This window comes from Onychostruthus taczanowskii, unplaced genomic scaffold (genome assembly GCF_017590055.1).
Source record: "Onychostruthus taczanowskii isolate IOZ18803 unplaced genomic scaffold, ASM1759005v1 scaffold6, whole genome shotgun sequence".
NCBI classification, from domain to species: Eukaryota; Metazoa; Chordata; class Aves; order Passeriformes; family Passeridae; genus Onychostruthus; species Onychostruthus taczanowskii.
Window position 1 is genome coordinate 18,482,079 of NW_024503679.1, and position 14,520 is coordinate 18,496,598.

Genomic DNA, 14,520 nt, shown 5'->3' on the forward strand with positions numbered 1-14,520 from the left:
AGTTTTAATTATTGACCCCAGAATAGGTGATGTTTCTGTTCCGAAGCAATTGAGTGCCCATGAGAGGAGCACAGCTTTCACCATGTTAAAGAATGGAATTAACCTTAATGCAAACAGCCCTTGCAGCAGTGGAAACAACTCTCTGTGTGTCACTGGTCATGCAGAGGCGTGTTAGTGGTCACGCATGCAAAGGTATTTCACTGCTCAGGGCCTAAGCATTCAGGGTTGGTTTTTTTGGACTGGTTGGTTGGTTGTAGGGCCACCAGCGGTTTCAGATAGTTCTACAAGACATTGGCAGCATAAGTGTTTTAAAATGCCAGCTATGTGTATTTTTAGAAGTCATGATCCTGCACGCACTTGACCTGGCTTGGCTAGGCTGTGGGTCTCTAAGTTGGATCATGCCTGCAGGCTTTCTGCTCGCCGGGGTAATCCCAAATTCCTGCCACTGACAGTACGATAAGCCATGCTCCTGTCGGTCAGCCTGGCACTGCAGAGACTGCACCTCCATCTGCACCTTTTGTTTAAAAACTGAAATGACACAAAACCCTGACATGCAAGCCCACTCTTTGGTTGGTTAATGCCACACTGAGTACAAACGTAATACAAGACCTAATCACATCCTCACACCTTAAATGTCTGGTACCTCAGAAGCAGGGCACAAAGAATTTCTTTACTTTGTGAGCACCCTTATCTGAACAGCACCAGAATGATCTGCTGGGGAACCAGAAAACCATTTCCTGTATAGTTTCTTATCTCTAATACAGGGCAGTCTAGGGAGCTGAAACAGTCCCAGGCCATCAGAGGTAAGGTCTGTGGCTCCATTTAGGGTTGTGTGTCAGCAGATTTGGATTGCTGCTGGGGTAATTTCGGTAACCTTTGGTATGACTGTGCAGCAGATCACAGCTGCCCCTCCTGGAAGTGCAGCAGGAAAGTCTTCAGCTGCAGTAGCTGGCATGTACTTCCTCCTGTATCTGTGACAGGACTACCAAGCCTGAATATTCTGACTCATAGCCAGGATCATCCTTAGCTTTTGTGTGCATGTGCCAGAGCTGCATTAGTCCTTTTGTCTCCCTTGGGTGACACAGTCAGCAGCATTAACTCAACACTGAATTTTCTTGCTGTGATTAGTGAGAGGTGAGGCCCATAGCACTCTCAGCAGCTGTGAACTGGGCAAAATGTGTGGCTTCCATGAGCAGTTAGCTCACAGTCAGCTGGGACAGAGCCATCAGCATGCTGTGGTTGGTGTGAAAAGAGTGGGCTGTGTGCTGTGCAGGAGCCTGCAAGGGTTCCATGATGGCACTTGCCACCCTGCTGGCATATGAGCCCCGTGCCAGTTCAACACCAGAGCTGGCTCAGGTGTGGTGGGCAAACTTCCTGTCGCTGTCCTTAGATACCAGAATAGAACTCCACTTTCCTGTGTCCATTTAAGAGCAACAGTCTGAGTTTTTAATGACTTAGTTACGGCTGTAGCTAAAAGTTCTGTTCATCAAGAGTCTGTATTTGCCTGGTATAAGTCTATGGTAAGGGGTCTGCTTTTAAGAAAAACTAGAAGAAGGTTCCAGTTAACCCTCCCCCCACACCTGAAATCAAGAGGCTTTCCTTATTAACATCATAGTCACACCTGTGCTATCAGTGGCTGTCAGCTTCAGTGAGGCTCTGAGTTTTTACCTGATGTGAGTATGATGTGTCATGGCCTTGAAACAGCTATAGAGCAAGGAAGAGGCTTTGTCTCTGGGATAGGAGGAGGAATACAGAGAAGTTACTGCTTTCTGAGTTCTTGGGCCAAAGGTTTTCCAGCTGCTTATCTGGTTTTTTTCCAAGAGGGAGGGGAGAGTAAGGGATTGGAGAAAATAACCCTCCTCCTCCTTTTGCGTGGTTTGTTTCACTTCATCAAATCATCAGCCTTCCAGCTGATAGTATAGCTGCTAAGGGTTCATTCTGCACTGATGTGCTGAGGCAGCAGGACACAGGCATGAGATGGTTCCTGAGTATGTTGGGAATGCTACTCTTGTCCTCCTCTGGAGATAGCAGGGCTATGTGGAGTGCACAGTAAATACCTCTACAGCCTGGTCTGCCAGCACTGTTCCTCCCACTAGCAGCGAGCACTGGTGGTGAGTATCAGCTCTGACTGAAACGTTTCAGTGCCAGATGTGTGCTGTGCTTTGAGGATTTTGTGGCAGCAGCAGCACTGGGTTCGGTGCATGGGACTGAGATGGAGGAGATCATCCTTGGTGTGGTATGTACGGAGTCCAGCCTTGCTGTGTCCCCTGTGTGGTTTCTGTGGGGTCGATGTCCGCTCCCCCAGTGGAGGGACAGGAATGCTTTTGGCTACTCTATAATAAGGAAAAGCACAGTGACAGACACCTGCTTGGGTCGATGTCCGCTCCCCCAGTGGATCCTTAGGCAGGAGGAATGCTTTTGGCTACTCTATAATAAGGAAAAGCACAGTGACAGACACCTGCTTGGTGCTGTGGGTGGAGCTTAGGTCGATGTGAACAGCTGTGTCCTTGGCACGTACAGGTCAGTTGGATGGTGTGTTCAGACTCTGTCCCCTCTGAGGCAGGCACTGCTGCTCTTGTAGGTGACAGTGGAGGACATGATCCTTTCCTGGCATTTCTAAGTCATAGCATATATTCAGCAGCTGATCAAAGGAGGTGATTGTTCCACTCTGCATTGGTCACAGCACTAAGTCTGTGTAAGTTCAAGAAGCCTGTGGACAATGCTCTCAGGCACACGGTGGGGTTCTTGGGGTGTCTGTACAGGGCCAGGAGCTGGACTCAGTCTTGATGGATCCCTTCCAACTTGGTGTATTCTGTGATTCTATGCCAGCTTGCAAACCCGGACATCCTGACCTGCTACCTAAACTGTTGCTGATGCTCCTTCTGTGTCCTCTTTCCTTGCCATAGAGTTTTCACTTGTTTTTCCTCCCTGCAAACTCCTGCACCTCTCAAACTGTTCTCTCTGTAACTGTAGGTCTTCTTGAGCTGAAAGGATGAACATTGGCAATTGGAAAATCACTGTCACTGACCTGAGCTTTATACTGACTTCTGGAGTCCCAGTTGATGTTGTTGGGCTTATGAGTCTGCAGGAGTGTCCCCTGTCCCTGTCCATGATTTAGACAGCGGTTGGACATGCATCACTGTAAGGGTTACATGGTTTCAATGCTGGTGCTGACACTTTCCTAGTGCAAGGGGCTTAATTGCAAAATGGAGCTGCTTATCTAAAATAATCCAGAATTCTGGTTCCCCTCCCACCTTGAGAGTGTCTTCCTGTTCCCCCTTTTTGTGCTGGGCAGCTCTCTCCCTGGGTTCCCTCATGCTGGATCAGTCCCTGCCCTCCCCACCATCATTTGCTTCCATCAAGCAGCTGGCCCTGGGGTCGCCCTGCATCTGACCTCTCTCCCTTTTGTACACTGTAATTCCAGAGCGGGATGGTCGGCCACCAAAGCTGCAATGTCGTCCCTGACGACCTCCAGTGAGGGAGAGAACTCTGCTCCCAGGTTTGTTGTTGGTTCCAGAGATGATGAGACAGAATTTCTGGGATCAAACATGAAGACAGACGAAACTGATTTCTTTGAAGATGATGAAGAGGAGGAGTCGGTAAGGAGGTCCCAGCGTTCTGGGCTGGAGCACCTGTGTGGAATCCCTGGGTCTCAGCCAGGTTTTGCATGGTTGCTGCTGGGGCTGCAGCTGTTTGGGACTGCAGGGGACACAGCACCTGGCTGTGTGGCACAGCCGTGGGACACAGCAGTGGCATTTATGGCAGGACACATTACATCATGCTGCCGTACTCACTGCCTCAGGAAATCCAGCTTTTTTGCTTGCAGATCTGATTCAGGAAAACTGGTGGATTTCTTTGTTCTAGAGACTTAACCTGACATTCCTGTAAGTCTGTTTCACCAGGGAAATTTTTTGGGGAAACTCTGGCACCTGTGAAAAGGGCAAAGGTGTCTCTGCAGAGAGAAACATTCATTTTTTCTGTAACCTCCGGGAACAGGATGCAGAAAAAATGATCTCCAGCTCCTGACTGCTTTTGGCCCCTATTCAGTGTTACATTAAATGCCACTAAACTGATCCCTGTCTTCCCCTCTGTCAGCCTCCAGAACGGCAGATCGTGGTGGGAATCTGTGCCATGACCAAAAAGTCCAAGTCAAAGCCCATGACACAGATTCTGGAACGTCTGTGCAAGTTTGAGTACATCACAGTGGTGATCATGGGGGAAGATGTTATTCTGAATGAACCGGTGGAAAACTGGCCCTCTTGTGACTGCCTGATATCCTTCCACTCCAAAGGTAACACATCTCTAGCAGTCCTTAGCCTGCCTGAGCTGTGAGCAGGGCGTTTCCTTTCAGCCTTCTCCTCTGTCCTCACCCTGTATTTCAGGATTCCCCCTGGATAAGGCAGTTGCTTATGCCAAGCTGTGCAAACCATTTCTGATCAACGACCTTGATATGCAGTATTACATCCAGGACAGGTGGGTGTCTGTGAGCCACTAAAGCCCCTTCCCTCTTCCTCTGATTCTTCTCAGCATGCTGTGGACTCTTAATTTTTCTGGTCACAAAGGAGTGAGATGAGGAGGAAGGGGACCTTAGCAGGGGGACCTTGGCTTTTTGGGGTTTCTCCAAAGCATGGAAGGGAATGGCTTTGAGGGTAAAACCATTGAGGCCATGTAAAATCATGTTTATTTTCTGGTGTAAATGTCTTGTAAGGAGTGGCTGGGATGTAGGGAGTGGAAGAGTTCTCACAGAACAAGGCTGCTATGACTAAAGCAAAAAGACTAGTCTCTATGCAGGAGAGCTAAGTGGTGAGATGGGGCTCTGAGTCAGAAATTGGGAGCAAGGCTGGGTCAGAATCTGTGGAACCTGTCTTGGTCAGACACGTGAGGTTTCTCGGTCATCTGTTGCTAGAGGCCACCAGCAGCCACATACTTGAGCCCTCATACCCAGGCTGCTTTGGCTGTGTGTGAGTAGGGCTCCTAACAGATCCTACACCTCCTGCCCTATGGTGAGCAGTGTTATGTGGGTGCTGGCAGGCATCCCAAGGTGTAACTAGTGAAAGAACTGGGGTTTGCCCCTTGGCACAAGATGAAATGAAGTTCCTGCCACTTCTGCCAGGCCTGGACACTGGACAGCTTGGCGTGACAGGGCACTCTCCAAGGGGGTGGGTCTGGGCAGGTGGTGTGTACTGGGTGTGCTGCTCTGCTTTGGGCACATGCTAATAATTGAGTGTCCATGTCTAGCCTGGGTAGAGATTTACTCTGGGGCATCTGTGTCCAGAGCAGGACTGAGGCAAACCCTGTAGCCCATAGAACTCATCCAGAGAGCATATGCTGAGAAGTACCTGCAGTTGTCTTGATGCTTTTTGTGTTCATCTGACTGTGTTCTTCATCAGTGGGAGTGAAGTCTTTCCCTTGGTGTGTACTGAGGACCTTCTAAACTCTTCTGACACTGCTTCTGTCCTCTACAGGCGTGAAGTGTATCGGATCCTTCAAGAAGAGGGAATAGACCTGCCCCGCTATGCTGTGCTCAATCGAGATCCTGACAGACCAGAAGGTCAGTGTCCAACTTCTACTGAAAGCCATTTCCCCAGGCTCTGCTACTTAAGATAGTCTGCAGAGGGCAGATACTGGCAGTCACCTCAAAGAGGCCTGACTCATAAGTCTCTCGGGTTTTTTTTGTGGGCAAAGGTCCCAGCAGCAAAACTGACTGATGGTCCTGGAAGGGGCTGTGTCTCTGCACTAGGACTGTCTCACCTTTCCTGATGTGCTGCTGCTGTGCTCTGTCTTCAGAGTGCAACTTGGTGGAAGGAGAGGACCATGTGGAGGTAAACGGAGCTGTGTTCCCAAAGCCATTTGTAGAGAAGCCAGTCAGTGCTGAAGACCACAATGTGTATATTTACTACCCGACATCAGCAGGCGGGGGCAGCCAGCGGCTCTTCCGTAAGGTGAGGAGGGGTCTCCAGAGCGTGTTGGAACCAACACGTCTGAGACTCATGTGGCTTCAGGAAGGAGTGTTGGGGCAGGTGAAGGGAAAGCAAGGTTTTGTGCTGGGGAAGTTTAGACCTTCTTAGAACTTTTAGTTCAACCGCATCTACCTGGGAACCACAGAAGGATGTATTTTAGTGGTGGTGCTGACTTCACCTTCCCCGTCCTCTTGGTGACCTTTGTCCTGTAGTCATGGAGCACTGTGTCCCTTTCTGAATTGCATGCTGATTTCTCCTGGGTTTATCAAGATGAATTTTTCAAAAAACCTACATTCCTGTCATTTAACATCATTCTTGCCCTTCCCATTTAGTGTAGCTTGCACATGTGATAAAAGCAGTATTTATTCCTAGATTTCACAGGAAATCTGCCCTTACTCGCGTCCCCCACTTTTCCGGTGAACAGTTACAGCTGTGATATATCTTTTTTCCAATCAGTTACACATCTGGCATGGATAAACCTAAAATGATTGTTCCCTTAGGTAAGAGACAGGTATGCTTCTTGAGGTTGTATCCAAAGCCTTACTAAAAATGAAAACAGCATCATCCTCGATGTCAATAAAATCATGGTCTTAGAAAAAAATTAAATTGGTTGGATTATCACCTGTCATAATTTATTTTCATTTGCATACTAGTTAGGCTCCTTACTTTGTAGGTATTTTTTCACTTTTTTTTGTTTCACATCCTTGAAGTGATTGGAAACAAATTAGTTTTTATTTGCATATTAGTTAGGCTCCTTACTTTTTAGGTATTTTTTCACTTTATTTTTGTTTCACATCCTTGAAGTGATTGGAAACAAATTAATGGTCTATAATAGCTTTTCTCCTCTTTAAAGCCTGGAAAATGACATACCTGCTGCCTGTGTTTTGGTCTCTTTTGTCCTCCATAAATAAGTGTGCTGTAATGTCTGGGGGGCCCGAGATGCTAATCCATTAAGTCTGCTAAATCCTCTACATATGGGGTGAAACTTCTGCTTTTCTGCTTCCATCTAAGGAAAGGATGCCTGTGCTTTTCCCTGAGGTGTTTATTCTGTGCTTTCAGATTGGCAGCCGCAGCAGCGTGTACTCCCCAGAGAGCAGTGTGAGGAAGACAGGCTCCTACATTTATGAGGAGTTCATGCCTACGGATGGCACGGATGTGAAGGTAAGGAAAAGCCTGGAATGGTGCCTTCCTTTGTCAGGCCTGGGGGAGCTGAAAGTTCAGCAGTTCTGCTTAGTCCTACTTAGGCTCTGGAATGTGCACTTGAGCTTTGAGGTGCTGACTGCACAGTTTCAGCCCCAAAGTGGGGAGCAGGCGCTCTGTAGATCACACCAGGAGGAATGGGTGAGACCATCTCGCCTCCTTTTGTGTGTCTGCAGCAGAAATACCTTCTGGAAGCTGCCGTTGGTCTTGGTGGCTGTGTCAGGTGTGCTCGCTCTGATTCCAGGTGTACACTGTTGGGCCGGACTATGCCCATGCGGAGGCTCGCAAATCCCCTGCTTTGGATGGCAAAGTGGAACGGGACAGTGAAGGGAAGGAAATTCGTTACCCAGTCATGCTCACTGCCATGGAGAAACTCGTTGCCCGTAAAGTCTGCGTGGCCTTTAAGGTCTGTATTTTCTTTCCTGTGCAAGCAGGACTCCACAAATGTCTGATAAGTGTCAGGGTTGGTGTTAAAACTTGTCATCCTGGCATGTCTCAGGCATGGCAATCCTCCATGCCTGATGCCAGTTGTTGGTCCTGCTGGCTGTGGCACTTTGCTGGGCAGAGGTGACTGGGAAGGCAAGAGAGCCTGCAGCAGATGCCCTCTGGGCTGGTCAGTGCCTGGTGTCCACACACATCTGAGCATTTAACACTGGATCCTGAACATGCTGCTCTCTATCTGACTTGTGCTCATCCTGTCTTAACTGTGTCAGTGGGGGAAGCACTGGACTCCTTGTTCCTGCTCCACTGCAACTGGCACCCCATGCAGTTGGAACTGATGCAGATTTGGTCTCTTTTCTACCTTGTAGCCTTTTCCATTTAGTGATGGGTGTCTTTGCCTGCAGCACTATTTGTCTGTGCTTGTCAGTCGGGTTCAAAATTATTGGATTTGAAAGGAAGAGCAGGATATCCAGGAGCTGCTCTTTCTGGTCTTTAGAGCTCTGGGAAGTCAGGGGTTGGCCCTGATGGCTTCATTGGGGGTTTGTGGCCTTGGGTTCAGCAGTAAGGGGGTAAAGGTCTGACTGATGGCATGTCTTCACATTTGTTCTGGGCTTGTGAGGTGGGCATGGAGTGGAGGATGGCTGTAGCACCAGCAGGGCTGAACTGGGCAGTGTTGGCTGGGTCTGTGTGTGCCCTGCTGGCAGGGTCGCTGCTGTCCCGCACTGCTTCCTGCCTGTGTATCCATGTCCCAAATCCTCTGCTTCCTCCTGCAGCAAACCGTGTGTGGGTTCGACCTCCTGCGGGCCAACGGCCACTCCTTTGTCTGTGATGTGAACGGCTTCAGCTTTGTGAAGAACTCCATGAAGTATTATGATGACTGTGCCAAAATCCTTGGGTATGAGCAATCTGAGTTTTGATAAGGTGGTAAGGTAACTCACAGCAAAGTAAAGTGAAATGTGGAGTCTTGGTCAGTATGTCAGAGAAGTCTGCAGGTGGTTCATGCGAGTCATTTGCTGAGCAGGTGAAAGCTTGGCTTTGGAGGAGCGGGTTATTCTCAAGCCCTGGAGCTCCTGCCTGCATTGGCAGGAGCTGTCTTTGTCTACAGCTAGATGTATCTTCCAGGACTTTCCATTGCATGCTGAGCCCAGTTGTGGTATTGGTGATGTGGGGGAAACTGGTACCCCTTTTGGGTGCCCTAACTAGCCCCAGAGGTAGTTAGGGGTGTGATAGGTGTCTCAGCAATGAAAGTGAGGAGAAATTCTGTGGCTTTCTTCACATCTTTCAGCAGGACTGCTAAGGAGGAGGTGGAGAACCAAGGGAATGTATTTTCTTGTGAGCGTTGTATTTTGATTTCTTCCAGAAATATAATCATGAGGGAGTTGGCTCCCCAGTTTCATATCCCCTGGTCCATCCCAACAGAGGCAGAAGACATCCCCATTGTCCCCACTACTTCAGGCACCATGTAAGTACCTGCCATCTTCTCAAAAGGATGCCAGCAATGGCTGTGAGTGACAAAGCCTGAAAAACCCTGTCCAAGGGCCTGACACCACTAGCAGCATGGCATCCTCCAGCTGCTGTGCTGCTTGCAACCCCGAAATGCCTGTGGAAAGGCTTATCTGTGCACGTGGAAGTTGTGACAGGTTGGAGATTAGTTGTAGATTTGGTGAATGCAGATGAGCAGTAACTGAAGAAGTTATAGAAACTGCTTACATGGCTTTCAGAGGTCCAAATTCTTCTTCAGGACATGAAACAGATCAGGACAGATGCTGTCGCTGGCTGCTACTTGGAGAAAGTGCATATTGAGCTACCAGTGAAAGAGGTGGAAACACTTAGCTGAAATATTCATAATTACCCATATGCTTGGCAGCCCCTCATTTGATAGCTTTGGCCTTACTAGTTTTCTAGCACATAAGGCTAAAAGATCAAAGGCAAAAGTTTCTTTGTGATCCTCAGCATATTTGTACACTGGTATGAAACCACTCAACTCAGTAGTGTCTGCAGAGCTCTGACTCCCTCTGCAGCTGTGGCACTTGTGTCTGGTTTAGTCTGGGAGAAATTCTACCCGTGCTCAGGAAAGCAGGTGTCAGAAGAATGGAGCTGAAAGAACAATGGGAAGCTACTTCCTGGTGGCAGTTCTGGACTGTAGGGGCACATTTGTCATCTTTATCTTGTGTTTCCCCAGGATGGAGCTTCGCTGTGTTATTGCAGTCATCCGGCATGGAGATCGCACCCCGAAGCAGAAGATGAAGATGGAAGTGAAACATCCCCGGTAAGAGCCAAGGGAAGAAGCTGCTGTGCTCCTGGGAAGGGATGAGGGCCTGTTCTCTAAACCAGAAGCAGGAGCAGAGGGCTGAGTGCACAGGAGGCATTATTTTTCCTGGCCCATCCAAGCAAATGCTTTCTGACCAGTTGAGAGAGCCCCCTTTCCCCACAAGGATCCTGACACCTTCTGTCACTGGAAGGGTGAGTGAAGGTATGGTAGGTGCTGAAAAGGGAAGTGCCCCACTGAATGGGAAGCTAGTATCTGCTTACTGGTTGTATTTTGAAAAACACTTGTTTTTTCAGTTTCTGAAGCACAGGGAAGAGCCAGCAGCCTGCTGGTTCTCCCTGAAGAACAGAGACTGAATGCACATGTGGGAATGACCCTCCTTGTATTATTGAAACAGCAGAAAATGGATCAGCATTCTTTTTTGTCTGTTCAGGTTCTTTGAATTATTTGAGAAATATGATGGTTACAAGACAGGGAAGTTGAAGTTGAAGAAACCAGAGCAGCTACAGGTGAGGAAGTACATTCTGGGGTTACTGTGTGGGATATGCAGTAATACAGATCCTGGTGTGAGGCAATTCTTTGGGAGGGTGCAAACCTCCAAAAGGGCAACAGTCTGTCACACAGATGCTCTCTGTCTCGTTCTGCACCCTGTGAACACCAGCTGGGTGACAGCAGGAGAGCAGAACAGAAACTTGTGCTGCCTGGGTGCACACTGTAGGATGGAGATGGCTGGTGTGGCTTGCCCACCAGCTGTGGCTGCCTCTGGTGACAGATGGGTCTGTGACAGGGAGTGGGGCAGTTGGAGGAACCTGCTTGGTTCTCAGCAGGACTGTAGTACAGCATGGGGATGAAGCAAACTGCAGTGTGAAAGATTGTCCTGCCTGAGCTGTGTCTTGTGAAATGACATGCCTGTGAGGAGTGTCTGCATGGACAGACACCATGGTGAGGCTGTTAGGAGGCCTTGCAGGAGTACACTGCTGAGTCTGAGGCAGAATTGCTCTCTGCTTTCCAACAGGAAGTGCTGGACATTGCACGGCAGCTTGTGGTGGAGCTGGGAACCCACAGTGATTGTGAAATTGAGGAGAGGAAATCCAAACTGGAACAGCTGAAGAGTGTCTTGGAGATGTAAGCATTCCTGTCTAGGGGCACTGTGGGTTTGCCTCAGAGCATGTGATACAGAAGCCAGCTGTGCTGCTGGTGTCCTGGCCAGCTGGTGCCTGAGACTGGGGTCTCCTCTGTCCCCTGTTAGTAACTGAAAGGCACCATGTTCCTCACTTATTCTCCTTGACATCAAAACCCTGCTGGTCTTTGTCCCAAGTGTGTCTGGTGTTTGGCTAAACAACTTGAGACAAAACTGAGCTTTCTTTTCTGCAGAAGAGGAACTGGGGTCCTGGAGGGACCATGTTGATATGAAGCATTTTGATATAATTGGAATAAAACTTGTTTTAAATAAAGTTGTCCTGGTGCCAAAAGTTTAGCAAAAAGGAGCTTGGAAAACATTAAAAGATGTTTGTATCCTCTGAGGTTTTGTACAGTCAAAATAAAAATGTGGTGGTATTGACAACTTCTAAACAAAACAGGGTTCCTCTCAGGACTGCATGTCCTGAGTCCTCTCAGGACTCAGCTATGGCACACACAGCCAGCATCTGTGTTCAGGCTGTCTCTGGAGCACAGAGCAGGACTTTTTGCTGTGATTCCCTCCTCTGCTCTTTCTGCTTATCAGAAATATGGTTATCCTCAAGGCATCTGTCAGGGTGTTTTTTCTCTGTGATCTCATCAATCCACTTGTTAAAGATGTTGACAGAGTTTAAAGCTCTAGTGAGGAATGACAGCGTAGAGTGCTCTTGGTAGAAGAGCAAGGGAATGGATCTTTGAATTTTGTTTGAGGGAGCTGTGTGGCTTTGGGGGTCTGTGGTGGGTCACAGGGAGGTGACAAAAATCATGTTGCATGGCTATGGGTGTTGTAGCAGAAAGTCTCTTTTGTTTGTTTGTGCTGTACTTCTACCGGGTACTGCCTGGGGGCCTCTGGGCAAAGGTTGGGTGGAGCTGATTGTTTCAGGTTTTTTTTCTCCATCCCTTATGACAGGTATGGACATTTTTCTGGCATTAACCGTAAGGTTCAGTTGACCTATCTGCCTCATGGACATCCAAAAGCTGCGAGTGAAGATGAAGGTAAAGAAACCTGATGGTGCTACCTAAACCCGATCTTTAAGCCCAGAGTTCAGCTACCCTCCCTGCAGGCCTCTGGACATGCAAGCAGAATTGGTGACCCATATCTTATCTTTGCTCACATCGTGGGAAGGATTGGAGGGATGCCAGTGCACCCTGCTTGGCTCTACAGGGCTTGCACTTCCAGTTTTGTGAATATCAGCCTATATCTTCAAAAACTAGTGACTCTGAATTTCCTACTTGCTGATTTGTTTCCTGGGGGGGTTTGGGTCAGGCCTGTGTTGAGCACACTCTGCAAGGTGCTGATGACAACCTCTTCTTCCTCCCGTCCTCTCACTGCAGGCTCAGATATGAGCTCTGGTGTAGTGAGTACCTGTTTGTCTCCTAGAAGCTCGCCGAGAGTGCTCCCCCTCCCTTCTCCTGGTGCTTAAGTGGGGAGGAGAGCTGACCCCGGCAGGAAGAGTCCAGGCTGAGGAGCTGGGGCGAGCCTTTCGCTGCATGTATCCCGGAGGCCAAGGTGAGTTTGGCCAGGTGCCTCTGGTCCTGCTGCCAGGCTGCCCAGCCCAGGGAGGGTAGCTCAGGCATCTGTGGCTGTATACAGCCTCTGGGGTTAACTTTTGTTCTTTTGAGTTGGCATGGTGGGGCTGAATAATTCAGGTGGGTTTTGTACCCAAAGATCCCTAAGCTGACCCGAGAGATCTGCTGTTAGACTTCAGGGTGTCATGGAATGCAGCAGCTTTCTTTACAGAATGTGCCAGGATTCAAAAAAGACAGGTGGTTCTAATAAGGCACATTCTGATGCAGCAAATGCAAAGTTTTTGAATGGTTAACAAGGAATTTAGGTCAAATGTAGAGAACCGAGGAGATCTGTCTTGGAACACAGATAATTCTGCCCTGAGACAGGAGAATAAGGAGGTAACAGCTCCATATTTTCTGCACCATAGTTCTGTGATGCTAAAAAGCATCTAATATGCACACAAATCAACAAGAGCTGAAAGGGAAAAAAAACCCCAAATGCTGAGATTGCCTTTGAGTCAGGAGTAATATACTGGATTGATCCAGTGAGCCTAGTATTGGATATGCTTGTCTTTGACTTGTGTGTTAAATTAATTCAATTTAATTAATTACATTTCAAATTAATTAAGCAAATTTAAATTGGATTGGAGAAGATTTCTTTCTAGAATAAGAAAGAGTTGCCTTTGGTGGAAGAGAATCGGGTCAGGGAACACTTAAGCAATCTGGACATACATGACCGCAGGGGCCCTGATGGGCTGCACCCACAGTGCCAAGGGAGCAGGCAGCTGTCCCTGCAAGGATTCTCTTTGAAAGGCACTGCTGGGGAGGTGCCTGAGGACTGGAGGAGAGGAAGTGTCACTCCTAGCTTCAAAACTGACAAGGAGGGCCCAGGGAACTGCAGCCAGGTCAGCCTCAGCACAGTTCTGAACTGCTAATGGAGCAGCTAATCCTGGAGATCATTCCTGGGTACATGAAGGAGAGGCGGGTGACTGTGAGTAGTCAGCATGGATTCACAAAGGGAAGTAATGCTTGACTAACCTCATAACTTCCTACAGGGAAGTGACCCCCCTGCTTAGGTGGGAGTCATTCTGAGCAGCAGCTTTGTACTGCTCCATGTGGCCATTCATGGGGAGATCTTGTTTCACAGGGAAGTGCTATGTTCATGGGTAGCATTTGGTGCCTGGCAGCTTTCCCAAGACATACATCTGATTTCTGGCTGGTGCCTGGCTGTCAGGGTGTTTCTCTGAGCTGTGGGCTCTGAGCTGGGAGTAGTGTTCCTGTCTTGTCACACAATGTGACTGGGTACTGTGCAGAGTTGCCCTGGGATTCCAGGCAGCAGCAAATAGTGACCACTGCACTGACTTTGGAGGTCAGACTCAAGAGCTTCATGAGTTACTTTCCTCCATTACTGATCTGACTCTTGTGGTTGACTCAGACATGAGAAATAAACTGGCAATTTGTGCCACAAAGTAATTGTATCTGTACCGGATCTGCTTTGGAAACTTCCCTGCTGAACCTCCCTCCCTGCAGTTCTGAGGGCTGCAGGACCTGCTCTCATGCAGAAAACAAGCAGAAGGAAGGGATTTTTTTTTGGGGCATCTTCATTCTGCACCAGGCTATCAAAACTACTACAAGGTGTTCAGTAGAGTTTGCTGCTGATTCTTTTTTGGGGCATCTTCATGGTGCACCAGGGTACTCAGGCTATCAAAACTACTACAAGGTGTTCAGTAGAGTTTGCTGCAGAATTTGGGCTGCCTCAGACTTGGCTGGTGAATGCTCATTATTTCCCTCAAAATGAACTTTCCCAAGTTAAGCAATGACTTCGTTACATTTCTAGTCCTTGTGTATAGCTAGAAATGTCTATTTTGGAGCAGCATAAATGCTGCCTATGCAAGTGACTAATTCTCTACATAACTTTGTTACTACAATAAAGTTTGTTTGTCTAAACCAGTGTATTCAGCTGAT

The 14,520-nt window shown here is 48.3% G+C and overlaps 1 protein-coding gene across 9 annotated transcripts in view; it reads left to right on the plus strand.

Annotated features, from left to right (window-relative positions):
• The window catches only part of PPIP5K1 (diphosphoinositol pentakisphosphate kinase 1), a 54,402-nt gene that overhangs the window by 11,626 nt on the left and 28,256 nt on the right, over window positions 1-14,520 (plus strand). For 7 of the 9 annotated variants that reach the window (XM_041419009.1, XM_041419017.1, XM_041419008.1 and 4 more), the window contains exons 2-16: window positions 2,974-3,141; window positions 3,425-3,599; window positions 4,096-4,291; window positions 4,383-4,473; window positions 5,466-5,551; window positions 5,788-5,942; window positions 7,020-7,121; window positions 7,405-7,566; window positions 8,375-8,496; window positions 8,962-9,063; window positions 9,784-9,870; window positions 10,304-10,379; window positions 10,886-10,995; window positions 11,957-12,042; window positions 12,428-12,556. In XM_041419009.1, coding sequence (XP_041274943.1) covers window positions 3,453-3,599; window positions 4,096-4,291; window positions 4,383-4,473; window positions 5,466-5,551; window positions 5,788-5,942; window positions 7,020-7,121; window positions 7,405-7,566; window positions 8,375-8,496; window positions 8,962-9,063; window positions 9,784-9,870; window positions 10,304-10,379; window positions 10,886-10,995; window positions 11,957-12,042; window positions 12,428-12,556 — 1,651 coding nt within the window. In that variant the 5' untranslated portion in view covers window positions 2,974-3,141; window positions 3,425-3,452. The remainder of the gene's footprint in view (window positions 1-2,973; window positions 3,142-3,424; window positions 3,600-4,095; window positions 4,292-4,382; window positions 4,474-5,465; window positions 5,552-5,787; window positions 5,943-7,019; window positions 7,122-7,404; window positions 7,567-8,374; window positions 8,497-8,961; window positions 9,064-9,783; window positions 9,871-10,303; window positions 10,380-10,885; window positions 10,996-11,956; window positions 12,043-12,427; window positions 12,557-14,520) is intronic. The other 2 variants (XM_041419011.1, XM_041419010.1) reach the window with 2 other exon arrangements.